At 37.7% G+C, this 23,586-nt stretch overlaps 1 protein-coding gene across 2 annotated transcripts in view; it reads right to left on the reverse strand.

Annotated features, from left to right (window-relative positions):
- Positions 1 to 19,518, reverse strand: part of galnt18b (UDP-N-acetyl-alpha-D-galactosamine:polypeptide N-acetylgalactosaminyltransferase 18b) — a 77,735-nt gene extending 58,217 nt beyond the window's left edge. The window contains exon 1 of one of the 2 annotated variants that reach the window (XM_067496475.1): positions 18,234 to 19,518. In XM_067496475.1, coding sequence (XP_067352576.1) covers positions 18,234 to 18,471 — 238 coding nt within the window. In that variant the 5' untranslated portion in view covers positions 18,472 to 19,518. The remainder of the gene's footprint in view (positions 1 to 18,233) is intronic. The other variant, XM_067496474.1, reaches the window with a different exon arrangement.
- Between the last annotated feature and the right edge of the window lie 4,068 nt (positions 19,519 to 23,586).

Consider the following 23,586-nt stretch of genomic DNA (forward strand, 5'->3'; position numbering starts at 1 on the left):
ATTAAAGCGCTGAAATCACTCATGCCCTTCAGGAGGGTACAAAGGCTTGCTTTGTGCTTTTTCATCCTTTAGGAGAGGAATTCTCCTAGAAATTCAGTGTCATTAATGCCAACAAATTCAGAGCAACTAGCTGCAATATTTTCTTTCTTCTGAAGAACAGACATTATGAGACAGTGCTGGCAATATTTGATACCCAGCCCTGGGTGTTTTGCCCCGTTACCACATTTCTCATTCCCCACTGTTCAACTTGAAAAGCTGGGTTTGTCATTCCATTAAATTCAGTCATCTGAGATGCCTTTCCTATAACCTCTTAACCGATCTGACGTCCTCAGCACTGAGCATGTGAAATAAGACGCTTCTCCACTGTATCTTCTTACTTTGTATCTTGCATGTTATTTCTGTGCCCTGCATTTAACATCATTTGCGGGTTGTGGGGGGTTGTTTTCTTTATTAACTGGTGTCTGGGGTGCAGCATTTTCTCAGAAAAACACTCATCAGTGTAGGATATAAATAACGAATATTTCACAGCTTTCAACTTGGAGCAGAAAAATAAAGTGATGTGGCCCAAGGCATAGAAAATACAGTACATCCATCTTTCTGAGCCAATACCAATTATTCACTGGCAATGATGTTTTAAAGTATAACCCCTGGAATCTTCCAACCACAACCTATTTTTCTCTCATTTTCCATCAAACCAATTTGCAGCTTATGGGGCTGAATTTCTGGAGCATATAATAACACAACAGGCCTATAAGAGGGTCCTGACACACACAGACACACAATTTTAGTAATTTAAGTAAGAAACACATAAATTAAGAAGAAATTGACAAAACTTTTGTGTTGATTTGGGAAAGAAAAACAAATCGCCCTGAACAATGACTTCAGCATCACAGTTGAGATCAAAGTCACGTCCTTGTTCAAACCAGTAGCAACAAACTACAAAATATGTTTGCCGGGATGCTGAAGCTAGATCAAAAACCAGCACATCACCAAAGATTTTACAGTGACCTTGTGTACAGGATTTAATTACCCTCCATCCAATATCTGAAATTTCACCTACTCACAATCTAGTAGTTAAACTACATTCATTGCATTCGTATAGTTAATTACTGAAAATCTAAACTTTTTCAGGCCATTAAAAATGTATGTCATACTTGTGTTGTATAAACAAAAGACTTTTTTTGTTTGTTTGTTTTAGTTTAGTGGTCAGATATTACAAAAATCAGAGTAGAATATAGAATAGAATTCTTTGTAATTCGAAAAATTTTAGTTAGAACAGGTTCAGGTCTCAAAGTATCCAAAATAATTATTAACTCATCTGTGTTATCTATCTACTTGTCTATAGTTCTTGAACTTAAATTTTTATAAGTAAACTTGAATTTTTGCTGCCAGTTAGTTATAAATATGGGTTGTTGCCTATTAAAAAGTGATATGGTCATTTTGTAAATCAGCCAGTATTTGTCATGATCCCTGACCTGGACTTCCTGTCCTGGGCTATTATTTTGTAGCCACACTTCCTGTCCTATAGTGATTTCAGCCACTTCACTCACCTCATTAGCTATAATTGTGTTCATCTGCCTGAGTCTTGTTTTTGGACTCTGTTGCCTATTTCTATTTGGTTTATTGTGTTCACTATGTCACTCTGTAACACACTCAGTTCAATTAATTGTTTACTCCTGGTTATTGGTTCGTGTGCATGCACTCTGCTTTGGCTCTTCCTCCAGTACCTTCCCATTTAGTGTCTGTTTTCCCATTGTGTCACGACCAGGTATTTTGTTATTGGTTAGCGTTCACCATTTTATTTGGTTGAATTGGTTAATACATTATTTATGTTTCATTCTCTAGTTCTTGATCTTATGCGTTTGAGTTTGTAATTCAAATCACCTTATTACTGGTCCCAGCTCACATTTCTTTCCCATCTTATGTATTAGTTTTTGTGCTTTGGTTATTTAGTATCTCGATTCTTGTTCAGTTTATTCACAATCTCTAGTCCCAGTTCGTGTGTGTTTCAGTCATTTAGTGTTGCCACTCCAGTTAGCTCATACCCAGTTGCCCCTGGTTCACTTAACCTCCCTTAGCTATTGTAGAAGGGTCTTACTTAGGTTCTTAGTTCATCAGCTCTATCCTTGTTAAAGTCCCTTACTCTATTTTTACAGTACTGTCCAGTGTGTGTTTTCTGTTAAGTCTCTAGTCTCTTGCCCTCTTGTCTCTGTCCTGGTTTTCCTAAAAGTGAATTTTACTGTGTTTATAATAAAAGGTCCTTTTACTGTAATGCACCCTCTCCATGTGAGCATTTGGGTCTAAGGTAACACAAGACCTGACAGTATTGTCCATAATCACCATACGGATACCAAAGCATGAGCATATTTGACCTTATTATTTTTAACAAACGTAGCACCGTATGCTCCAATTCGGCACCACCTCGTATTTCAGCTGGTGAACTGTGCATTCTCAGCATTTAAGGTAAAATTACAGAGACTCTGAAAAATGTGGACTATGTTTACAAAGGTCTTTATTAAATTTTTTTTTTTAAAGAAAAAATACATTATCCAGTGCAGCGGGGCGTGTCTGGCTGATATGTTTTCAATAGTTTTTGGACAGCAATGAAGGATAGTGGCATCAACAAATGAGTGAATTTACACTGCAGACTGACAACTGACCGAATGTGAGTGTTTGCTCACAAGAAACAGCGTTGGCTTAAGCATCTGTATGGAGATTGTGGACAATACAATTAATTTAAGAAAAGAACTGAAACTATCTTTTAACAATTGTTCAGAGACATCGTTAGTACCTGCACTGCAGTAGTTTATGGACAGATGTCTGATTGATGGACATTATAAACAAAACCAAAGCTGGCATTTCTCCCATTTTTATCTGAATACTGGGATATATATTGGTACATTGTAAGTACTTTGAACTACTTTTTCTAAGTAGCTTGACTACATTTCTTTCCAGAATAGCTTTGCTGTAGTTTTTCCACTGTAAAGTAACAGACAGATTGCAAAGCTTTGCTTTCAGAGAAGCTTCCCCGGCACTATGTTTCACTCAAAAGAACTCACGTATGTGGACCTTATGATCATCAAAATAATTTGAATACAGCTCCTGGGAAACATGAGCACAGGTATAACATTTTGTACCACAGACATGTTGAACTATTTGTTAAAGTCAATGACAATTTTGGTCTCTTTGTTCATTTTTGCTCAGAAATTATGAACAGGTTTATTTTTTTTTTCTTAGAAATAATGCTATGAACGGGAACTTCAAAGAGTCATGAGTCGAGGTTTGTTGTATTATTCTACATTATTTTATCTTACATTTTACAGAAACTCTACAAGGATTCAACAGAGCCTGCCGAGTTCTCAGTATTTCTTTTTTTAAATATTTCACTGTTTGATACTAGTCTAGCAGGGAAAATAATTTCAGCCCAGCTGTAAAAAAAAGTTCACCTACAATTGTACCCCTCCATAAAGAGATTTCTTTTTTTTAATGAATAGGAAAAGATCTTAAGATTTTTTAAAGTTTCTGACATGCTGTGTTTAATATTTCACTGACAAGTAGTAACAGAATCTTTAAAACTCAAGTTTCTTTTTCTTAGCTGCTGCATGTAGAAACACTACTCTCTGCTCTGTATTAATGAAGTCTACATGGATTTGGAAGGCAGACATAGACATCAAGTATTTTAGGTTTTGTTTTTGATCATAGACTCTGTTGATTGATGGTATAAGGCATATATTAATTATTCAGGTGGAGAGCGCTTTGGTTTTTTTAAAATTTAATTTGGGGGGTTTATAGGGTACAGGTCGCTCAACAACCAGACATATCCTAATTCGTGGGTTTGATCTCTGAAGGATTTGGCTGGGACTCACCGGTGATGGAGAAGTTGTTACACAGTATATGGCATACAAAAATACCAGAAACACAAACCCTTTTAAACTAATATGAAGCGGAGATTAACACAGAGATGTTTAATTAAGTTCTCTGCTGTTACAAGTTTGGTGCATGATTAGTGTTCAGCAATTACTGAGCTGCTCTGTGTTTACAAGATTACAGTCAACTTTCCTCAGTAACCTGACATTTACAAATTCATGTATATCAGAAACCCAGCATCTGCAATCACTTCTGGGTATTAGAGAAACCTAATTTACTTATTTCATCCTGACATTTTTATGTATGTGTAATCAGGTTTTTTTTTTGGTTACAAATACGCAGACAAAGACTTGAGGTTTTTCACCCATCAGATTCCATCAGACTCGGACTGACATTACTGACGTTGCTCATTTGAATGGTATAAGCAGGCAGGAGATGCAGTATGTCGACAAACCAAATGTGCTCTGACAGATGTGGCTCATTGTAACTTCAGAAATGTCACAAAAAACAACTAGAGTATTTTGCTCACCACGCACATTGGGGAAATAAGCCCACTGGAGCTTCGCTGCCAACAAGTACAACAAAGCAGGGTGGGTGACAGATAGAAAATGAAGATTGATGTGTCATGTGACCTGATGACATCATGTAAACAAAACCTCCACATGTGACAGCTGCAATGTTTTAAAAAATAAAAAACTGAAAGGTAAAGCTGTGGGCTCCCACTACAGAGCTTATACACGCTACCAGTAATTTGGTAACAACATATATTGAAATATATATATTGAAATAAACTTGGTGCCACCTGGTTTATTTGAATTATTACAGCATACAATCATTTGTGTCATTCACAGTCATTATTTCAAGTGGAGGAAGCAATGTTTTTAGTGAATGTATGTTAATGCATTTGTATGTTAATGCGTTTGATCACTTGTGTACGAAGTGCATTTGGAGAACTGTGCAAAAGTTTATGCCACTTCTTTCACACAACATTGTACCATAATTTCCTCTACATTCATTGACAAAGTGCTTTTCTGGGAAGTAAAAGCGGAAGATAGACATTTCTGTAACCACAATGGATGTGAGGCACGTGGGTCAGTGTTATGGGATAAAATCTGTGGTGTAATAGTAACATTATTGTGACTAGAAGCGCTGACAAGAAAGTGAAGTGAGAGAAAGTGAGACAAATGCAGGGGAGTAGAAATGGACTCATGATGCAGACAAATATTGGCGAGCTCTTATGTTTTTATAAGGGAAAATCTTCCCTCAGTATCGGGTCCAGAAGGTCAACCTGCAGAGCCGCTTGCGGTGGAGGGATGTTCCCAAACCCCAAAATACACATTGCAATTCTCTCTTTATTTATTCCTAACTGTTAATGTCCTGTAAATTCCAAACATCATCCAGTAGTTTGAAAACCATCTCAGTGAAGGCAGCCTCTGAATAAAACATGAGGCTCCTCCACATTTTTACTATCACAATCACATCAAAAACCTAAAAACACTGATTTTATCAAAAGTCTTTTACTTCTTTGTTGAACATTTCCAACATCGAAGTGAAAAGAAATACATTCTATTTCACAGCTTATGGAGCCAAATCATGTGATTTTTTTTTTTTTAATTATTTTTTTTCCCTTGTTGATGCCACACTTGAATTTCAGTTCAGTGTCCTTATTTGTTTTTTGCCCTTGCTGTTACTGGAGAGACTTTTTAATGAGCCCTTTGAGGTTTCTCTCTCTCATTTGTGTTTTTTCCCTGCTACTTCCTGTTTTATTACTTTCATGTAGACATAAACATGGCATCCTGAGAGCTGTGGAAATCAAAAATGGAATCATGGACTGTATGTTCAGAAAAAAACTCCAACTTCCAACTGTTTCTGCTCTGGCCGCAGTCACTCCTTTTTGATTGTTCTGTTTTTAAGACTAAGGGCATACACATTAATAAATCAGGTAAAAAAAATTTTGATTAAGAAAAAGATTACAAAAATGCTCAACTGCTTATGGATATGCGAACATCGGTATTACTTTGCTGATTTGTTGGTAAGACAATAAAAATATTAAAGATTGAAAAATGCACCAAAAATTGCAATGTAAGGGATGTAAGGGTCAAGATGGTCTGCACTTATTTTAAAGCAAAGTAGTTACTACAGTGATTTTGTGACTTCGTAGACATCATGTTAATGTTTGCAAATTACAAATACATATTGTGAGAAATGTATGTAGTAAAAAATGAAAAGAAAATTAAAATCAAATTTACTCCAAGGAAAATGAATTTTATGGTCATAGATGTCATTAACCTCACACATAATGCTCACAGCCCAGATGCAAGTATAAACTAGCATGTTCATTCATGAGCAAATGGAGAAAAATGGCTTTGGGCAGTCTCCATTTGCAAAACCAACTGGCTAAATGTGTCCCACCTTTCACACCGACCGTTAAGGGTGAAGGAACAATCTAAAGGCTTGATGAGAGGCTTATCAGGCGTGTGGTGAAAGAAAAAAAAGACTGCCACAACAAGTAAAACACCCCAAATATTATAACTGTTGTGAAGAGACAAATAAAACAGTACAAATTACAAGAGTTTCTTATTCAGTGGAGGAACCAGGTTAAAGTTGAAGTGAACTTGATTGAATGATTTTCTTACAAAACTGTGGGAAAATTATAATGCAGCTATTTTACATTAAAAAAATTTTTTTTTAAAAAGAGTATACAACACTTTTGGGATATTTGAGACATCAGAGAGCCGGTGTTGCTAGGAGACATGCTGTAACTATCGTTGCGGGCTACTTAGAGGACCATGTCATATCCCCGTATAGCTTACGAACGCTGTTTTTTCATTTTTTCACCTAGCCCACATAGTGCTGACTGTTTACCCTTTACAGCATTCTACATTTACGAGGCCCCATCGTTCCATTCAATTTGTTTTGCAATCAGACAGTATTATTGCCCATTTATACAGCTAGTGCACCAATCAGTAACCATTAACACAGTGTTGAACAGTTTCAAGACTATGATTAAGAACAAAAACTGAGAATACCAATATTCCTCTTAACTGTTTTCACAAAAAGAGCTTAACATTTTTTTCGGTTGCAGGTCCAGGTGATAGACTGCATGTGCGAGCTGCTTCAGTGCCCCAATCCATTTTAAGACTAGACAACAGTCATTTTTCTTCCCAAAGGCAACAAGTAGAGTCAAAGCAGCCACTGGGAAGTTCAGCAAGTTCTTGTTTTGAGCGTGAGACTGCTGATTCAGAGACTTCAGACACAGCAATCAGAGCATAGCAGATGTGCGCTCACGTTAGGGGCCTCACTTTGAAAACAGAAGCCTCGTTTTACATCCTGCTCTGTGAGTCCCGACTCTGCCACAGAACATATAGGCTAAGGGAGAAATGTATCTAACATTAGCTCCAACAATACAATGAATTTATATAATTATCTTCAAAACTGTGCTGTGTTGCAAAAAAGTGAAACTGCCTGCTCCTTATCAGCACACAGCAGATGCCCCACAAAACCACATGACAGAGGAGGTTTTGCACAGTGTGGGTTTGAACCCCAGGCCAGACAGACTGAATGGCTGCTGAGGGCATGGCTGCTAAAGGCTACAACAGACTGACAGAGCACTGCCTGATGGCTGTATCCCCCTATCAAGGTTTGTCACAAGATCCAAAAGCTTTTAGAGTGCAGTCATTAAAAAAAAAAAGGGGGGGAAGGGGGGGTGGGTGGGGGCAGAGGAATAGTCATAGTTTTAATATCAACGTTAAATAAATGTGAACAAGTCTGCGTTCTCTTCTTTGATATTACTAAAAGAATGTGACTAATCCACAATATACAAATTAACCTTTGACCATGTGTTGCAGGACACAGTATATACACCTTTTGTCTTTTAGGTTCTTTTAACATTTCTAACAGCAATAAATGCAACTTCTTTCAGAAAACAACACACGATGCATCAACCGTTGTTCTCCTCAGTGTATGATTCAGCAGGGACATCCTCATACAAATAGAAACCGAATTCTGAGTCTTATCGTCTGCGAGAATGTCTAATGACTTCATCTCTGCTCCGTATCACCTCCTGAAAATGAATCGGATCAATTTTTATGCTAAGAATTTGCATTCCAGCAGAATGCGTTGATCTTTATTGGTTTGCACTCACACCAGGATAAGACAAAGACAGAAGGTGTTCGTGTGGAGCTTTAAGCAGCAACTCCTCAATGATACAAACCATCCTGAAACATCTGAGTGCTCACAGTAAATGCAGTTTAAAGTATCAGAAGATTCAGAAACAATGCAAATCTATTCAAGTTTTCTCTTCCAATGTTCCAAATTTATTTTTACTGTAAATATTTTTTTAAATTTGTAGTTATTTTAATCGATTGATTGTTGCAGTTAATGTTGCATTCATACGGAATTCATTTAATACTTGTTCAAAGCTTGACTCCCCAGAAGAAATAAAAATCTATCATCACAACTTGTCCTTAAGACAAAACCAATACGTTAGGACTATAATTATTAGTGGGCAATGCGTGATGTATCATATATGATATAAACATACCCTCTAGAATGGATTAAAATCATATTTTAATGTCATTTTAAAAGCGCCTAACCTTAAGAGTAATCCTGTAAATCCTGTCCAAACTGAGCTGCTGCTTCTACTTTTTTCAAACAGATTACAGATCTGACTGATGTGTACTGAATGAAGAACACAGACAATCTCTGCAATTATTACAAATCACAGGAGGACACCACTTAATACTTGTCTTGAGTGAACACAGCTTAGCTGAGATAAGCTGTTGAGATGAAAATTTATATTGGTGGTGTGTTTAAGAATGCTCGGACATCTGTGGTAACATCAGTGCCAACAGTTGTTTTTTTACCATTTCTCCTTTTCTGAGGGGCTGCAGCTCATTAGTGCAATTCTCTATGTCAAATACCTGGATCAGATTTCATCAAGATCAGCAATGGAATAATGATAAGTAAACACTAGAAAAATTGATTTTGATACTTCAATTATAGTTACAGTTGAGTAAAATATTAGCATTTTAAATTGCAAACAGCATTGTTTTTATTGCACATTCGGTAAGTACAAATGTTGCTTTATTATAAAAAGTAAAACAGATGGCCAAGGAGAGAAAAAATGTTATAGTAGAAAACAAATTTAAGTTTGGATTTCCCTTGATAAAGCCTTTTGGTAATTAACCCTAACGTGTAAAATGAGGTGTGTGATCTTTCAAAAAATACTGACGACACTTAATGGTTGATGGGCACCAGGGGTGTTAAATTGGACTTGCACTTTAAATTTGCAAGTGAGTATATCTCCAGAGGCAGCAGTCTCCAGCAGTTTGCAGAAAGCAACAATAACACCAGGATCTAGAAAAATCCACTTTATACCAACCATACTTTTTACCAAAAAAAAAAAAAAAAAAAGGGATTTGGTTTTTCAAGGGTGAACATGAGTGCTGGGTCTAAAGTTAGAAAAAAATAGATGACCGTGCTCTACAGCACAAGCAAATAACAGCCATGAATATAGTTGATGAAAACATTTTGTACATAATGGCATGGTGTGTTTGAACTAGAGCACACCTCCTCACTTAGTGCCATTAATTATAAAAAGAGTGCAGAGGAGTGAAGAGCAAAAACATCCGCTGACAATCTTGAAAGCATGAAGCAACTAAACAGTTCATATTGACCTTACTGCTGCTGCTTTTATAAAAGCATGGTTTTGCAGCATGGAGGAGAGGGATCTCAGAATTGTAAAGCCGTTTTAGTGGAATACGAGATACTAATTAGGAGAGGGAACAAAACAGGTGATGTGTCTTTAAAAATTGGATTTTTAAACATTGATTTTAAGTTGTAAAAGCTACAGCTAAGCCACAGTAAGCTAAGCTCACTAATGAATCCCCCTGACCAAACCCTTCTCATAATGACATTTTAACAAGTGGGATATATACAATTGGAATCAGAAGAAATTGATTTTTTTAGGCTCTTACATAATACACTCCCCACCATTCAAGCAGGTGGGTATGTGTTTTTGATAAAGGACTACACTAAATTTTTTAACCACACAGACAGTATATTGACTTGTATTTCTAATAGTTGTAAATAATTTCTTAAAGTCTGTTTAAGCAAAAAGTCCAAACTGTTGGCAACAGACATATGTGGGTTTTTTTTTTAAAGTGTACCTGACCACTGTAGCAAGCTTCTAAAGTCATACATGTAGTACAGTACAATATACAAATGCAAAAAAAAATCTAGAGCCTCAGGATAATAGAGATTGTCGGGTTGCATCCATTGTGTTCAGACAAATCAAAATGAGACCAGTGGAAAATCCCGTTTAAATTCTTCCTCAGTCTTTCCCATCTCAGCCTCTGAAGCTTGTAACTACTTTAGAGGAGTTGTGTGTCTTGTTGGTCTGCCTTGCTCATCCCCTATTTGTACGGTCATTCAGTGTTAGAGGACCCCCGTCTCTATCCAGATTTATAACACGTTTCTTCCATTTTTAAAATAGTGATAGGTATATAGTCTAATCATATCGCACTTTTATCCAAAGCACTTTAAATTGTTGCTTTTCATTCACCCATTCACACACAAACTGATAACAGTGGCTGCCATGCAAGGTGCTCACCTGACCCACCAGGAGCAAGTTAGGGTTCAGTGTCTTGCCCAAAGACTTCAAAATAGGCAGAAGGAAGCAGGAGATGAACCGCTGAGTCCTTTGGTCCATGGCTTAGTGCCTTAATAACTGATCTACACATTTTTTATTGATGGATTAATGATGAACTAAACTTTAACTGGTATTCAGTGACTTGGCAACATTCTTTTATCCATCCTCTAACTTCTGCTTTCCCATAACATTTTGGCGAGTTGCTTGGCATTTTGTTTGCATGGCATCTTTTGTCTTCATGGAGTAGATTCTGGCGAAGGATACTAATACACCAGTACTTGGACCTTCTGAACACAGGTGTATTTAAACTACAAATCATTAAACGTGCACTGCACTCAGACGATCTCTATAACCAACTGGCTGCACCAGTGATGATTTAGATGAGTGAAGAAGAAACACGACCTTATCACTGTTCCATAGATAACGGCACACTGAGGAGTTGCAGTGGGGGTAAGATCCAACCAATATCCACATATGGTCCCAATAATAACAGTAATTAAGTGCTGTGGTAATGTCTAAATTGTCTCTGTTGGACTGACAACCATTACTTTTCCGACAAATACACAGTTCTTTTATTATTGGAAATAGTTTTATATTTGAATGAAATTTTAGCTTGGAAAACATTTAGCATAGCAATGACATCAATGGTTAGCAGAACAAACCAAGCAAGAGAGAGATAACTCCAGTGGCATACTCATGCTGTTCTGCCAACTGGAGCCAGTCTTTATATTTGCTGCAGGATGTCAACAGTAATTGATAAGATGACATTCAAGCTGTATATCAGCAATGTGTTCCTAAGTGTTTGTTTTGATCACTTATGCTGGTCAATGTGCAGCTGTAAGGTGAGTTGGAACAACAATGAGGTAGTTAATGTATCACTTTGCATTAGTGTGTGTGTCTGTGTGTGTGTGTATGTATGTATATATATATATATATATATATGTATGTATATATGTGTATATATATATATATATATATATATATATATATATATATATATATATATATATATATATATATATATATATATATATATATATATATATATATATATATATATAATGTGTGTGTGTTAAACTCAGCGTCACAGCAAAACCAGATTTTCATCTAACAACAGTTGTTTTCATATTTTAGTTGTGGTTACAGAAAATCAGGGGAAAGAACACTGACAGCATTCGCAACAGTAAAGTGATCTATTTAGTAGAAATTGTCAAGGGACGACCTTTGAATCGACACTCTTGTAAGAGGCTTTTACACGTCTAATTTATTCTCTTCATGATTATTTTGCCCTCTGGAGTCAGAATAATTAATTGTTTTCATTACCAAACATTCTCCAGTGCATTCATTTTGCAGTATTTCAATAACTTCTCGATTTATTAGAGTCACCACCCAGAATATCCCCCGTTTCATATTTCTACACCTCATCCCAGACTCTCTCTCACTTCCAGCGTCTGCAGCCCTGCCTACAGGCTGCAAACAGCAAGTGCTGACAGATGAATCAGGCTTGTAATAAATCATCAGCAGAATGTTTATAGAGACCCCAGTTACATTAATTTCACATGTACCAATTATTCTAACTGTGTTTTGGTGAGTTCAGTAAGTTTTCATGGATACGTTCTACAGTGGCCGAACTGTAACAATTTAAAATTTGCTAACTCTTCACTAAAAATACAAATGACATCCGTTATTTCATCACTTTGTTTCAGAAAACTTCGTCCATGCTCACGTTGGTTGCATTCACCATCACTGTACAGAGATGAATTCACAAAGCCTTTAGGGGGTTGGGCTATTATAAGCATACAGCACAGCATACAGATCACCGTCTCTCTGACTGTGCCCAGTGCCTACGGTACCTGGCTGCTTACTGAATAAGTCATGAAATTTTGCCAACATAGCAAGACAAAAATATTCCTTTAACAAATATGTTCACATAATCTTTTAACAGTAGGCTAAACCCAGACAAATAAATTTAAAAAACTGTCCATATTTTCCAACTGTAAGATTTTCCACTTTACACATCTTGTTCACAGTATTGAATTCAATAATTAAGAAAGTGCCATGGATGTGCTTTGTTTAAAAAAGAGGCATAAAGGTACAAGGTTGCCTGAAAAGAAATTGAGCCACTGCTAATACAACGATCAGGCATAACATTATAACCAGCTGTGCAATTTAATACAATCCAATACAGCAGCTCTGCCATGAATTCTACTTTTACAAGGTTATAATTTCTCAGTTTTTAGGTTGAAACCGTCGGATGATAATTCTACTGTGTGTTTTTTTACTAAGGTCAAAGTGGGTGGTGGAGTCAAACTTGAGTGCATTATAAGAAGAGATGGGTCAAAGGTCTTGTCACAACCAGTACGACTCTAAATTATTACTGTAAATGACTTTGTAAAAGTCGAATTCATGGAGGAGCTGCAGTATTAGATTGTAGAGGTGGTTATAATGTTACGCCTGATCGGTGTATAGACAAACATAAACATGGGCATCACGGTGGTGAAATGTTCAGTGTACAAAGAAATGCATTTAGGTAACTGCTGACTATAAACATGTGTGAGTATGAATGGTGAACTGTCTCTGTACGGCTCTATACTGTACAGTATGTCCGCACTAAGACAGACCACCCACTTGTCCAAGGTGTAGCTCACCCCTCACCCAGTGACAGCCGGGCTGTGCTCGAGCTCCCCGACAAACTTTAACAGGAGCAGTTTGGTTAACGAATGGATGTATAAACATTAGAAACACTCCATCGTATATTTAAATGCAACCTCCAAAATTACCAGTTGTTGATTGATAGTTGATGAATGTTTAAAAAAGTTAAAGAAATTAAACCTTCATGAATATATTTATGAATGAATTCACTGCTGTTTTACCTATTGTGCTCCTAATAAACTGGCATCATAATCATTAATCTGGAGTTTATTAATTATTTTTGTCTCCCTCCTAAATAATGACACTCTATAAAGGCCATCTATACTAACATGAAGTATTGATTTGAATATATCTTTGCACTTTCCTGACAGTTCTAACTTGCTGAGTCATTGACTTCTCTCTCCACCCAGCAGCACCTCTCAGCTGTTCCTGCCATTCCCCGGTGTCTTGATCATCACCTGCCAGAACACCTGCCCCTCATTCACCTTAATTAACCACTGTGTTTATGCCCACTAGTCTTCTGCCTGATGATGCTGTGCCACTACAGAACTAAGACCCAATTAATTTAGTACTTAGAAGAGCAAGGCTAATTTAATTTTTAAATGTCGCAAAAATCCTCCATTAACACAACACGTGAACAGACTTACATTATGGTCATCTCTGACATTAGAAAACAAAGTTGTGAACTAATAATCATCACCTACTATAAATAAATCATCATCATCATCAAGCTGTGTCTAAAAAAAGAGAGAGAGAGAGAGAAAATGTTGCTTTTTTACCCCTTCACCGTGGCAGCGGCACTTCTTGTACCTGCTGAGGTAATGAGCTCTCAGAGTTGCCAAATGAAAATTTGCTGCAGAAGAAGTTACACGACAGATTGAAACATCCTCAATAAACACCAGAACTAATCAGGTCTCTACAAAAGCAATTCATTGTAGAGGGACATTTTGACACACCACTGCAGATGTGGAAATCAGTGAGTCAATGCTGATTTGCCATGATAACTTGTACTGTATTTAGTGTACTTTTTATAGCTTTGTGATACCCATTCACTAGAGTGTGTCATTTAAATCTTTAGCAAATGGAAGTAATAGCAGAAAGTATTTATTCAGTAAGAAACAAGGTTGTCTTTCTTCCTTTAGTCAATTTACTTCTCAAAGAACTGAGAAAATACAAGTGTGTATAAGTGTAATTTGTACTTTCCCAAGCTGCATACCATTACCGTACCTGCATGCACAAGCATGCACACCAACACCTGCACACATCCCTGTGTACACGTGCTTCCACCTCTTTCTTTTCTCTTCCTCAATCATTAATTCTAACGCTGCACTCATTGTCGCTCCGGAAAATCACATCAGATAAATACCCAAATATAACTGTCCTCCGAGCATCAACGGAAACGCTGATTTACTGTGCTTCTCAGTTGACTTGACGGGTGGATTTGCTTGAAGCCATCTTGGGAACTGTCACAGTTATTTGCAGCTACGTCAGCACTGTGTTAATGACTGACTCTTGCAGGACTCATGATCGTTCAATCAGACTACACGCTGCCAATGCGTATCTTCAGAGGTCAAAGCAAACCATCTAACAAGCTGCTCATTAATGAACGTTATCCTAATAAAACATGACTTTGTTACAGCTTATCTGTCATGCCATTCGTTCCCATACATGTCTGCCACTGTTTGCTTAGACAACACAGTTTGTTTTCTAACAATGTAAAACCTGCATAGACAAAATGGTTCTCAGAATTCTTCATATAGTTTTGACTTTTTTGGCTTTGTCAACACAAAATCTGGTTTGAAAAGATTCGCTTTTTAAAACAAAGTATTCTCCTGAGGCATCTAATGTGTTTTATTCTATTTTATCTGCAACTTCGACAACAGCTTCTACATGATGATTTGCTGTTTCCCCTGTCATGTGACAGTAAATTCATTATCTACTTGGACAAAAACAAAACATCCCGTACGGGCTTTGAGAAGTTATAAACTACATATTTAAAGATTTTTTAAAAAATTCTTAAATACATTTTCAAGAAAACAATTTACAGATTGTGAAACAAAGCCTATTTACTTTACCTTAGTACTGCTTTATTTTTTCGTGCAAAGTGCGCACAGCTTGTCACAGCAACTTAACAAATTGCCACACAATGAAAAAAGCAATAAAACCACTAATGAAGCAAAAACAATTCAAACTGTGAGAGGTTTTGATACTTCATACTGTCTAAGAATGTAAAAACACAAAATTATGTGTACACATGGACAGTATATTGCTTTTACCGACATATTTAGCTGCTAAAAGTGTACCAATAATTGTTTACCCATGAAGCTATTAACATTTTGAAATACTGTATATTATGGATCCTGCTAGGGCAGCAACATGCAGCTGCTACATTTTTCCCAGAGGTCTGGTGCTGGTAGTGTAAGGCAGCCCTCATGGTGGGCGTGTGTGAACCTGCTCTGTCCAACTATCCAATAAATTCCCCTTGGCTGACTGTACTTAATACAGAGGGAGTTCAGCTAGTTTACGTGCTGTTGCCATGCTGCTTTGCCCTGGTAACAGCCCACTTAACTTCACATACAGTAGTTATGGTAGTGAAATATTTCTGTCTGATCCATGAGTGTGAAGTTGACACCAGAGACGCCTCTCTCGACTGTCCACAGTGACTCAGTTGCAGAAAATGTTTCATTCGCACATTCAGCATGTCGGCCTCCAGATTACTAAAACTAACTGCATCGACTGTGCAAGTCACAGGACTGAACTAATAGGAATGTAAGAGTCAAACTATCTAATTTTTGCTCTTGTCTCACAACATGATATAGGGAAGAAAAGTATTTTTAGAGATGTCGAAAGGGCACTAATGACGCTCTGACTCTGCCTGGAGCTCACTGACTGTTGGCTCCTTACTTACAGCCACTTACAGGCTCAGAATTTGGTTCTGTATTTGCAGCGGACACATTTAGAGCAATTATGAGGGAAATCCAGACAATATGGCTCATACTTAGAGTGGCAGGTTACTTGGTTGGAACAGTTTAAATTGTTGCAAAATTGCACAGATATGACTTTAACAACAGTTTTTGCTGTCGACACTGGTGCTGTGCTGCCAGAGACTAAAAATGACACTTGGACATTTACCGTTTATGTAATAATGCGATCTCTGTCTTCTGCCTGCAGTTTATGTCACACTCCTGCAAGCAAGTTCACAAAGTGAACTGAGTATAAACACTCAAAGCAGCCAAAAACGATGCTGCCCGATTGTTTATGACAGAGTAGGTAGTGAACACATTTGAAATGCAGGACTTTTCTTTTTTTATAAACTAATTGCAAAAAGACTGTCCTAGTTTTAAAGTTTTTAAGGGCAAGAAAAGGCAATGAACCACAGCTAGATTGAGAAAATATCGTAATTCTCCTTCTGGTAGAGAGCTAAAGAAGAGACTGATGGCACTTTTGTATTTGTAAGGTTAGGTTTGTTTGTGTATGTTGTTCATTCAGCTTCAGGCTTTCTAATATATTGACTCACCTATATGATTGACTATGATTGATTGTATATCTTGCTGCAAAATAAAGACTAACACAGAGTGAGGTGCTTCCTCCATTTCCAGTTTTCTTCTGTGAAGCTAAGTGGCTGCTTCATTTACCTTCAGATAAACAGAAATAACATCAAAGTATTTTTTTTTTTACCAAGAGCAAATTAGTGTATTTTCCAAAAATGTTCAACTATCACTTTAAACATACCAGAAAACCCAAGTGCTTAGATGTAAATGGTGCATGCTGTCAAGAAAAACGAATTAAAATGAAACTTGCTTGAAACAAAGTCCACGTCATATTGTTGATTGTGGACAGCAAGAACATGTTCTAACCTTTATTCGTTGTGTTTATAAGTGATGTTTAGAATATTTTACATTTTAGTTGAATGCTTACTAAAGTTAGACATAGCTAACTGCTGCCCAACCATGCTTTGGCAACAAGGTAACACAAATAAATGAAACATGTACTTTGAAGGTAAGTCAAAGGGGACACCTGAACAAAGCTCCGCCCTGCAGATGCCTATGGCTTCCCAACTGAAATGGAGACCTGTCTGCAGCAGGAATGTTTACCCAAGCTTAGCACAGAGTCTTACTGCTCAAATAACCATGAGTAGACTTCTGTCTGCATCTCTGCTACAGCCCTGTGCCATTGCAAACTGGGACTTGCCCAAAAAACAGCCCCCTTTTCAATGATAAAAATAGCTCCTTTAAAGACACAGAGCTGAGAGAAATTAACTGTGTGTGATCAAGCATAAAGAAACTGTACACGGTAAGGCTTGGTGGTAAAGCTTGGTGGAATTTGAGAACAAGATTCCAGACATTCCTATAAGTTCAAACCTAATGATGCACTGGAGTAGTGTTTTCAGCAGTTTCCTTAATAAACTTGAAATAAGGTAACAAGTGACTACAACATAATCACATTTTTACCACATATCACTGCAGACTGTATTTTTTTTTTTTTTTTTTTTTTGTGCCAGCACCACTCACTGGAATCTATAGGATGCATTGTGTTGCCTCACACTACACTTTCAGGTTGAGTGCAGCACAAGCATGTACACATCAGTATTAAGTTCCTGCCAGCTACGAAAGCATAGAAATAAAGTGTAGTGCTTTTACCAGACTTTGTAACATTTATACCTATTTTGGAAAAAAGTACAATGATAATCTTGAAATATACGAATAAATAATTACTTAGCCATTGTGCCAAAGCCTTACAGTTTGCTGCAAATCCTTAGACATTCCGTTTTTCCTCATTGTCCTTTATTAATTTTCACGACCCCTAGAATAACTCCACCTTGTACTGACAAAGACGGTTCTGTTCTACTTATTAAAAAAAGAGACAGAGAGAGAGAGAGACGCTGCAAACTGCAAAGCACCGTGCAACACCTTGCAACACCCCACACGTTGCAAACTCGCCGTGTGAATTCCCACTAAATGCTAAGACATTAACCCACCAAACTTTGGAGCACAGCTGGTGTATTAGAAGTAATGCAGAGCGCGCAGCTTCTTCACCAGTAAGTTCATGATATAGGTTTTACCTTGTATGTGCTGGTTGACCACATTCTCCAGCCGATCAAGCCGCTCCATGATCCGGAGAGTGTCCCCTCTTTTGTCAACCTCTAACTTTCTTTCCGGTAAAGGCATCGGGACTTTGATGTAAATGTTGGCGATGTAATTAGTAACCCATCCGACATAGAGCAGGCAGACAATGTTGGTCATGCCACTCAGGATCACGCATGTGGACACCAAAGTTTTTGTTCTCCTGGTGCAAGCCATGCCGACATCCCTCCATACAGCCTGCAGTATCCCGTGGTACCGGAGAACAGGGCGACAGTCGCCCGTGAGAGACCTGGAATAATGAAGTTATTTCCAGGCGATGCAAAACCCGAAGCGCCGAGCCTTTACTTTACACTTTTGTTGGCGATGGTTAAACACGGGTAATTAGCAAACCTCTACAGGTGAAGGTTCCTTCTCTTGCTCCATTGCAAACCTCGGTCGACTCCAGTTGCATTTGAGGATGAAGGAAACAGGAGAGACACCGAGCATCCTGCTGCAGCCAATGGGAGGGATGGCGAGGACTGACAGCCTCCTTGCTGCACGCGTGCCCGCTGCGCACTGATTCACCGAGAAAGTGGATCTGACCGGACTATTTCCATAGACTCCAACGCAAAGTATTTCCACTAATTTCTGCCCATAAGACGAGTCATGTGCCCCAAGCTAATTTAAACACTTGCTTTTTTTGTCATTCTTTGAGCAGAAAGACAAAGCCAGAATCTGCAACGCAGAATCTCTGAGAGCAGTTGGAGGAGAAGACAGTTTTGGAGTTGTTGCCATGAGATCTTTTCGAACAAGCCACTGTACCTTCTGCAATACTGCATCAAACCACGAGGTAGAAGCAACGGGACTCCGTTAGATTCGGAGGTGCCGTGGGTCATGGCTAAAGTCTGGCCCCGGTCCAGCTCACTGTGAGACGCAGGATGCAGAGAAGAGGCTGCTCTCATCTCGTATGCTGCTGTAATTAGCGCAGGAAAAGGTACCAGGAAGACTAATTACAGCAGACCTGCTCAAAGGGCAAATAGTGCACACAAACCATAGAAGACATACAGAACTTTAATGGGGTGAAATGAATCAGGTGAGCTAAAAATTCCTATTGATCATAAGCCTAACCTTTAAAACATGCCCTGTTGGAACAGCTTTGCATTGATATTGTCTCCCTTTATATGGCATGAGGTGATTATTGACTTCTCAAATGTGGTGTGTGTCAAGGCCTGTGTGTGCCATCGCCAGGGTGTATGAGCATGTTTGTGAATGATTATGCTCTCGGTTCTTGTTATTTCCGCAGCAGAGGAGAAGAATACACAGTGCCATGCGTTGATTGTCATGTCTGTAGAAAAGTAATGTGCTTGCTGCAGCAGAGTCTCTGGATTTGTAGTATTTCTGCTCGTGTTTTTTCATTTTTCTTTTTTCTCTGTGTCTCACATTTGTTTTGTCCTTTCATGCAAGTCGTCCATCTATTTTTAAAGAACATATAATTTCATTCATTTAAGAATATTATTCATTTCTCTGTCGACAAAAAAATCCTTTAAATGCACACAGAAACTGCCACACCAGAATGAATTTGAGGTCTTTCTTACTGTTGTTCTTAATGTTCCTGATTGTGTTTTGACAGTACTTTACAGGATAATCTGCACCGGTTGATTATTTGCTAATAACAGCCTTTGTCATCCAATCTGCCAGACTGCTACAACCCAGCAGGCTGCCAGAGTGAAAGTATTATTGTAAATGAAGAGAAATGAATTTTACATCAACATCATACATGAATTATTTTTTAAATGACATAGCATCATGCTGACACTTGTTTTCCCATATATTGTTTCCCTGGACAACTACAGCAAGTTTCTGACATATAAAAAAACCCAAACACTGACAAAATTTCTTTATGTGCAATAATAGTCATAATTGCTCACATTAGAATCTATTTTGTGTCCAGCTGCTGTCGTACATCTTGATTATAGGTAGTAGTAGTATAGAAAATACAATCAGTAAATTCACAGTACAGCTGTACTGTAAAGGAAATTTTAAACCCTGATTATGTCCAACATCAATACATATATCTATCACTTCATGTGAAGGGGATCAATAATTGCCAGTAATTTATTTTGACAGTCAAAGAGCATCAGGGCTATCTGATTTCTCCTTCCTTCCATAATCCAGACCTAATGACAGACCACCTCCTTTGTCCTCTCTGCTCAGCAGCCATTTTTGGCTGTGAGATGATCAATGCAGGAGCAGGCTGCTCATTCATCTCAGCTAACAGACCTGCCAGCTTGCGAAAAGGTTGTTTTTTGCAATATGTGAAGGGTTTTTCTATTTGGATGTGATGAAAAAGTGTTTTTCTCACTTTTTCTGAACATTTAATCACTTGGTTAAACCCAAGAGATTCTATTGAAAGTCAATAGGCAGTTTGTGGGACTTTATGCCCACAGTTGATACAAACTCTGCGTTACTGAAGTTCCTTGTGTACTACATCTACAAAGGCTTACACTTCTGACTATGTAAGGGTGTAATTTAATTTTAAGTTTGTACTGAATGTACTGAATCCTTCCAACACTGAAAGTAGAAAGGAGTTGTAATATTTTATGAACTTAAATGCCCAGAGCTTCATCAGTTGCAGATCAGTTTTGTGTAAATTCACTAATTGCATCAGCTTTATAATATTTTGATGAACTTCTCCCCATTTTATGATTATTATTGGTGGACAAAACTAAAAACAATTGTTGCAGACCTGAAGTCTGCAGAGTTTTCTTTGTCATTACATCAGCATCTGATCTAACTGTATTCTGACATGATACATAATACCCTTTATCACACAGGACGTCTTTGCGGACTATATTATAACTTTCAGTTGATCCAAAAATTGTAGAAATAAAAGTTTGAATATCATTATTTTAAAGCAGCAAAAAGAGAAATGTTTTTGTCAACATATTATTCAATTTACAATTTAGTATTCAGATTAAGTCATTTATCGAAGTGGATGCAAACATTGCACAATGTGTTTTTTCCATAATTTTGGAATTTTCATTATTTTACTTTACAGTAACTTTCTTTATACACTCCTTGGCCATTTTGATACTTCCTTTCCATTTAATAATGCATAATAATTTAATAATAATAAATGTACACTTTCATCATCTCTGTACTTGGAACAGAGGTGATGAGAGTATGATGGGCATGTTTGGTCTGCAGGACAGGAACGCAGAAGGACAGATAGCGGTAGACTTTGTTTTATATATAAGCAGGGGAAATGTTTCATTAAAATTTGTGACACGTTGAATTATTTCAATCAAATCTTGGCATGGGTTCTTCCACAGGGTTCAAATGGCCTGCGTGATGCTTTTCAGACTGCAAACTGTGCACAGAGTAAAGACGAATACAATTAAAATGGATTGAAATTATAATGAGAAAATTATATCTTGGCTAAGTCACAGTCACACTGAAGGGCCAATCCAAAGATTAGCTTGTTTACTAACTAACACAGTGGCTCATCGTGTTCTGTGAGTATTATTGATGAGCAATGTTGGCTTTTTTGACCTCTCCGCTCCACAGGACACAACAGAACTTGTCCTTGTGAGTCCAATGATAACATGCACCAGTAACAAAGCACTGTCATTAAGTTGACCTCAAAACCACGAACACATTTAACTGACAGGTGTTAGACCTGCAACTTTCGATTTCGATTTCTTTTGAATTGGAGCCAGCCTCATGGACACTATGAGATTGGTATCATGCACAAGATTCCCCCGCTGAGTGATCCACCCTGCCAAGTCACATTTACTCCAAGCGAATGTGTTTCTTCTGAGCTGATTAATTAGCGTGTGTGAGAGGTTATCCTATAATCATCACTGTGAGATTCCAGAGACAAAGACACCACCACAGTAAGTTCCTCAGCTTTGAAGACAACAACCATTAATCAACAAGCCACAATCTCAAAAAGTAAGTATTAGACCATGAGAACACAGAGAAGATAAGTAAATATCTGTAATGAAATACACATCAAATGTTACACCTTCTCTTCAAATAATGGCTTTAAATTATACTTTGTTTGTAAAAAATGTGTCGGCATTAAAAGAGGGATTTTGTGAACGAATCCCCATGTGCTGCAAAAGGTGCTGACCCCCTGATTATCTCACAATCCCCTCCATTAAATGTTAGAAATGGCTGAAAGAAGTCCATCCTCCACTTGGTGTGGAAGACTGACCCCTAACTCTGAACTCTCTGTAGGTGGGAGGCCGACAAGAAAAAGGAAATTTCCCTTAGGAACCAAGATCACTTTCAATTAATCAGTGTTTAACGGGTGCACATTTTTGTGCATGGCCCGGAAAACGTTTTCTAGATCAGTAAAATATATTTAGGGTTTCATGGTGGTGGAGTGGATAGCGCTGTTGACCTTCATCTAGAAGGACCCCAGTTCAAATCCCCGCTGGCTGCTGACTGTGTGGAGTTTGCATGTTGTCCCTGTGCTTGTGTGGGTTTCCTTCCACAGCCCAAAGGTTTATTGGTGACTCTAATTTGCCTGTACTGTAGGTGCAAATAGTTGTGTGTGTCTCTTCGTTCGGCCTGAGATAGACTCGTGCCCTATCCAGTGTGTACTCCGGCCGCCCTGCGACCCTAAACAGGATAAGCTTTCATGTTGCAGCCTACAGATAATGGATGGATGGATGAATATAGATCCACATAAAGTACCATTTTAATTTTTTGTCTATTACCATATTTGCATTACGCATGCACCTAATACGTTGGTGAAGGTTTTTTTTATGCTGCATAATTTTCAATACTAGACTCACAAGGAAAACATTTTAACAACATTTTCAAAGAAAACTTTTAATATTAATATTGTCACATTATAGGAACTGTGTGTTCAAACAAGGAGAATAGCAAAGTTTAAGCTATATGTAATTTAATATAATACATATATATTTACACATTTATCAGAAAGATACAATTGCTTGGTTTCTATAGAGGTTGCACCAGTGTTTTCTGTCTCTATTTGATTTTATCACCTACACCTTATTAAAATTATGTGTGGATTCAAGCAATATTAATAGTCTTCACTGCCAACTGCTGAAGAGCAACAATTCAAAATATAAGTGTTTTTTCGACTTCACACTGAAGTGTTTTGAATATTTGTGCTTTTAAATAGGCCCACTTTTTAAGGTAAGTGGCTACGATGTGGACACAGGCAATGTAAGATGAAAATCACATTAAGTTCAAGCTCATTTATTTATAGAGCCCTTCATCACAAGTGTGTCTCAACAGACTTCACAGAGAGAAAGTGCGAAACTATCAAGATCTCTCTAATCATAATTATCCACATGGCAAAATCAAGTGTAA

The sequence above is a fragment of the Channa argus genome, chromosome 2 (genome assembly GCF_033026475.1).
Source record: "Channa argus isolate prfri chromosome 2, Channa argus male v1.0, whole genome shotgun sequence".
NCBI lineage: Eukaryota > Metazoa > Chordata > Actinopteri > Anabantiformes > Channidae > Channa > Channa argus.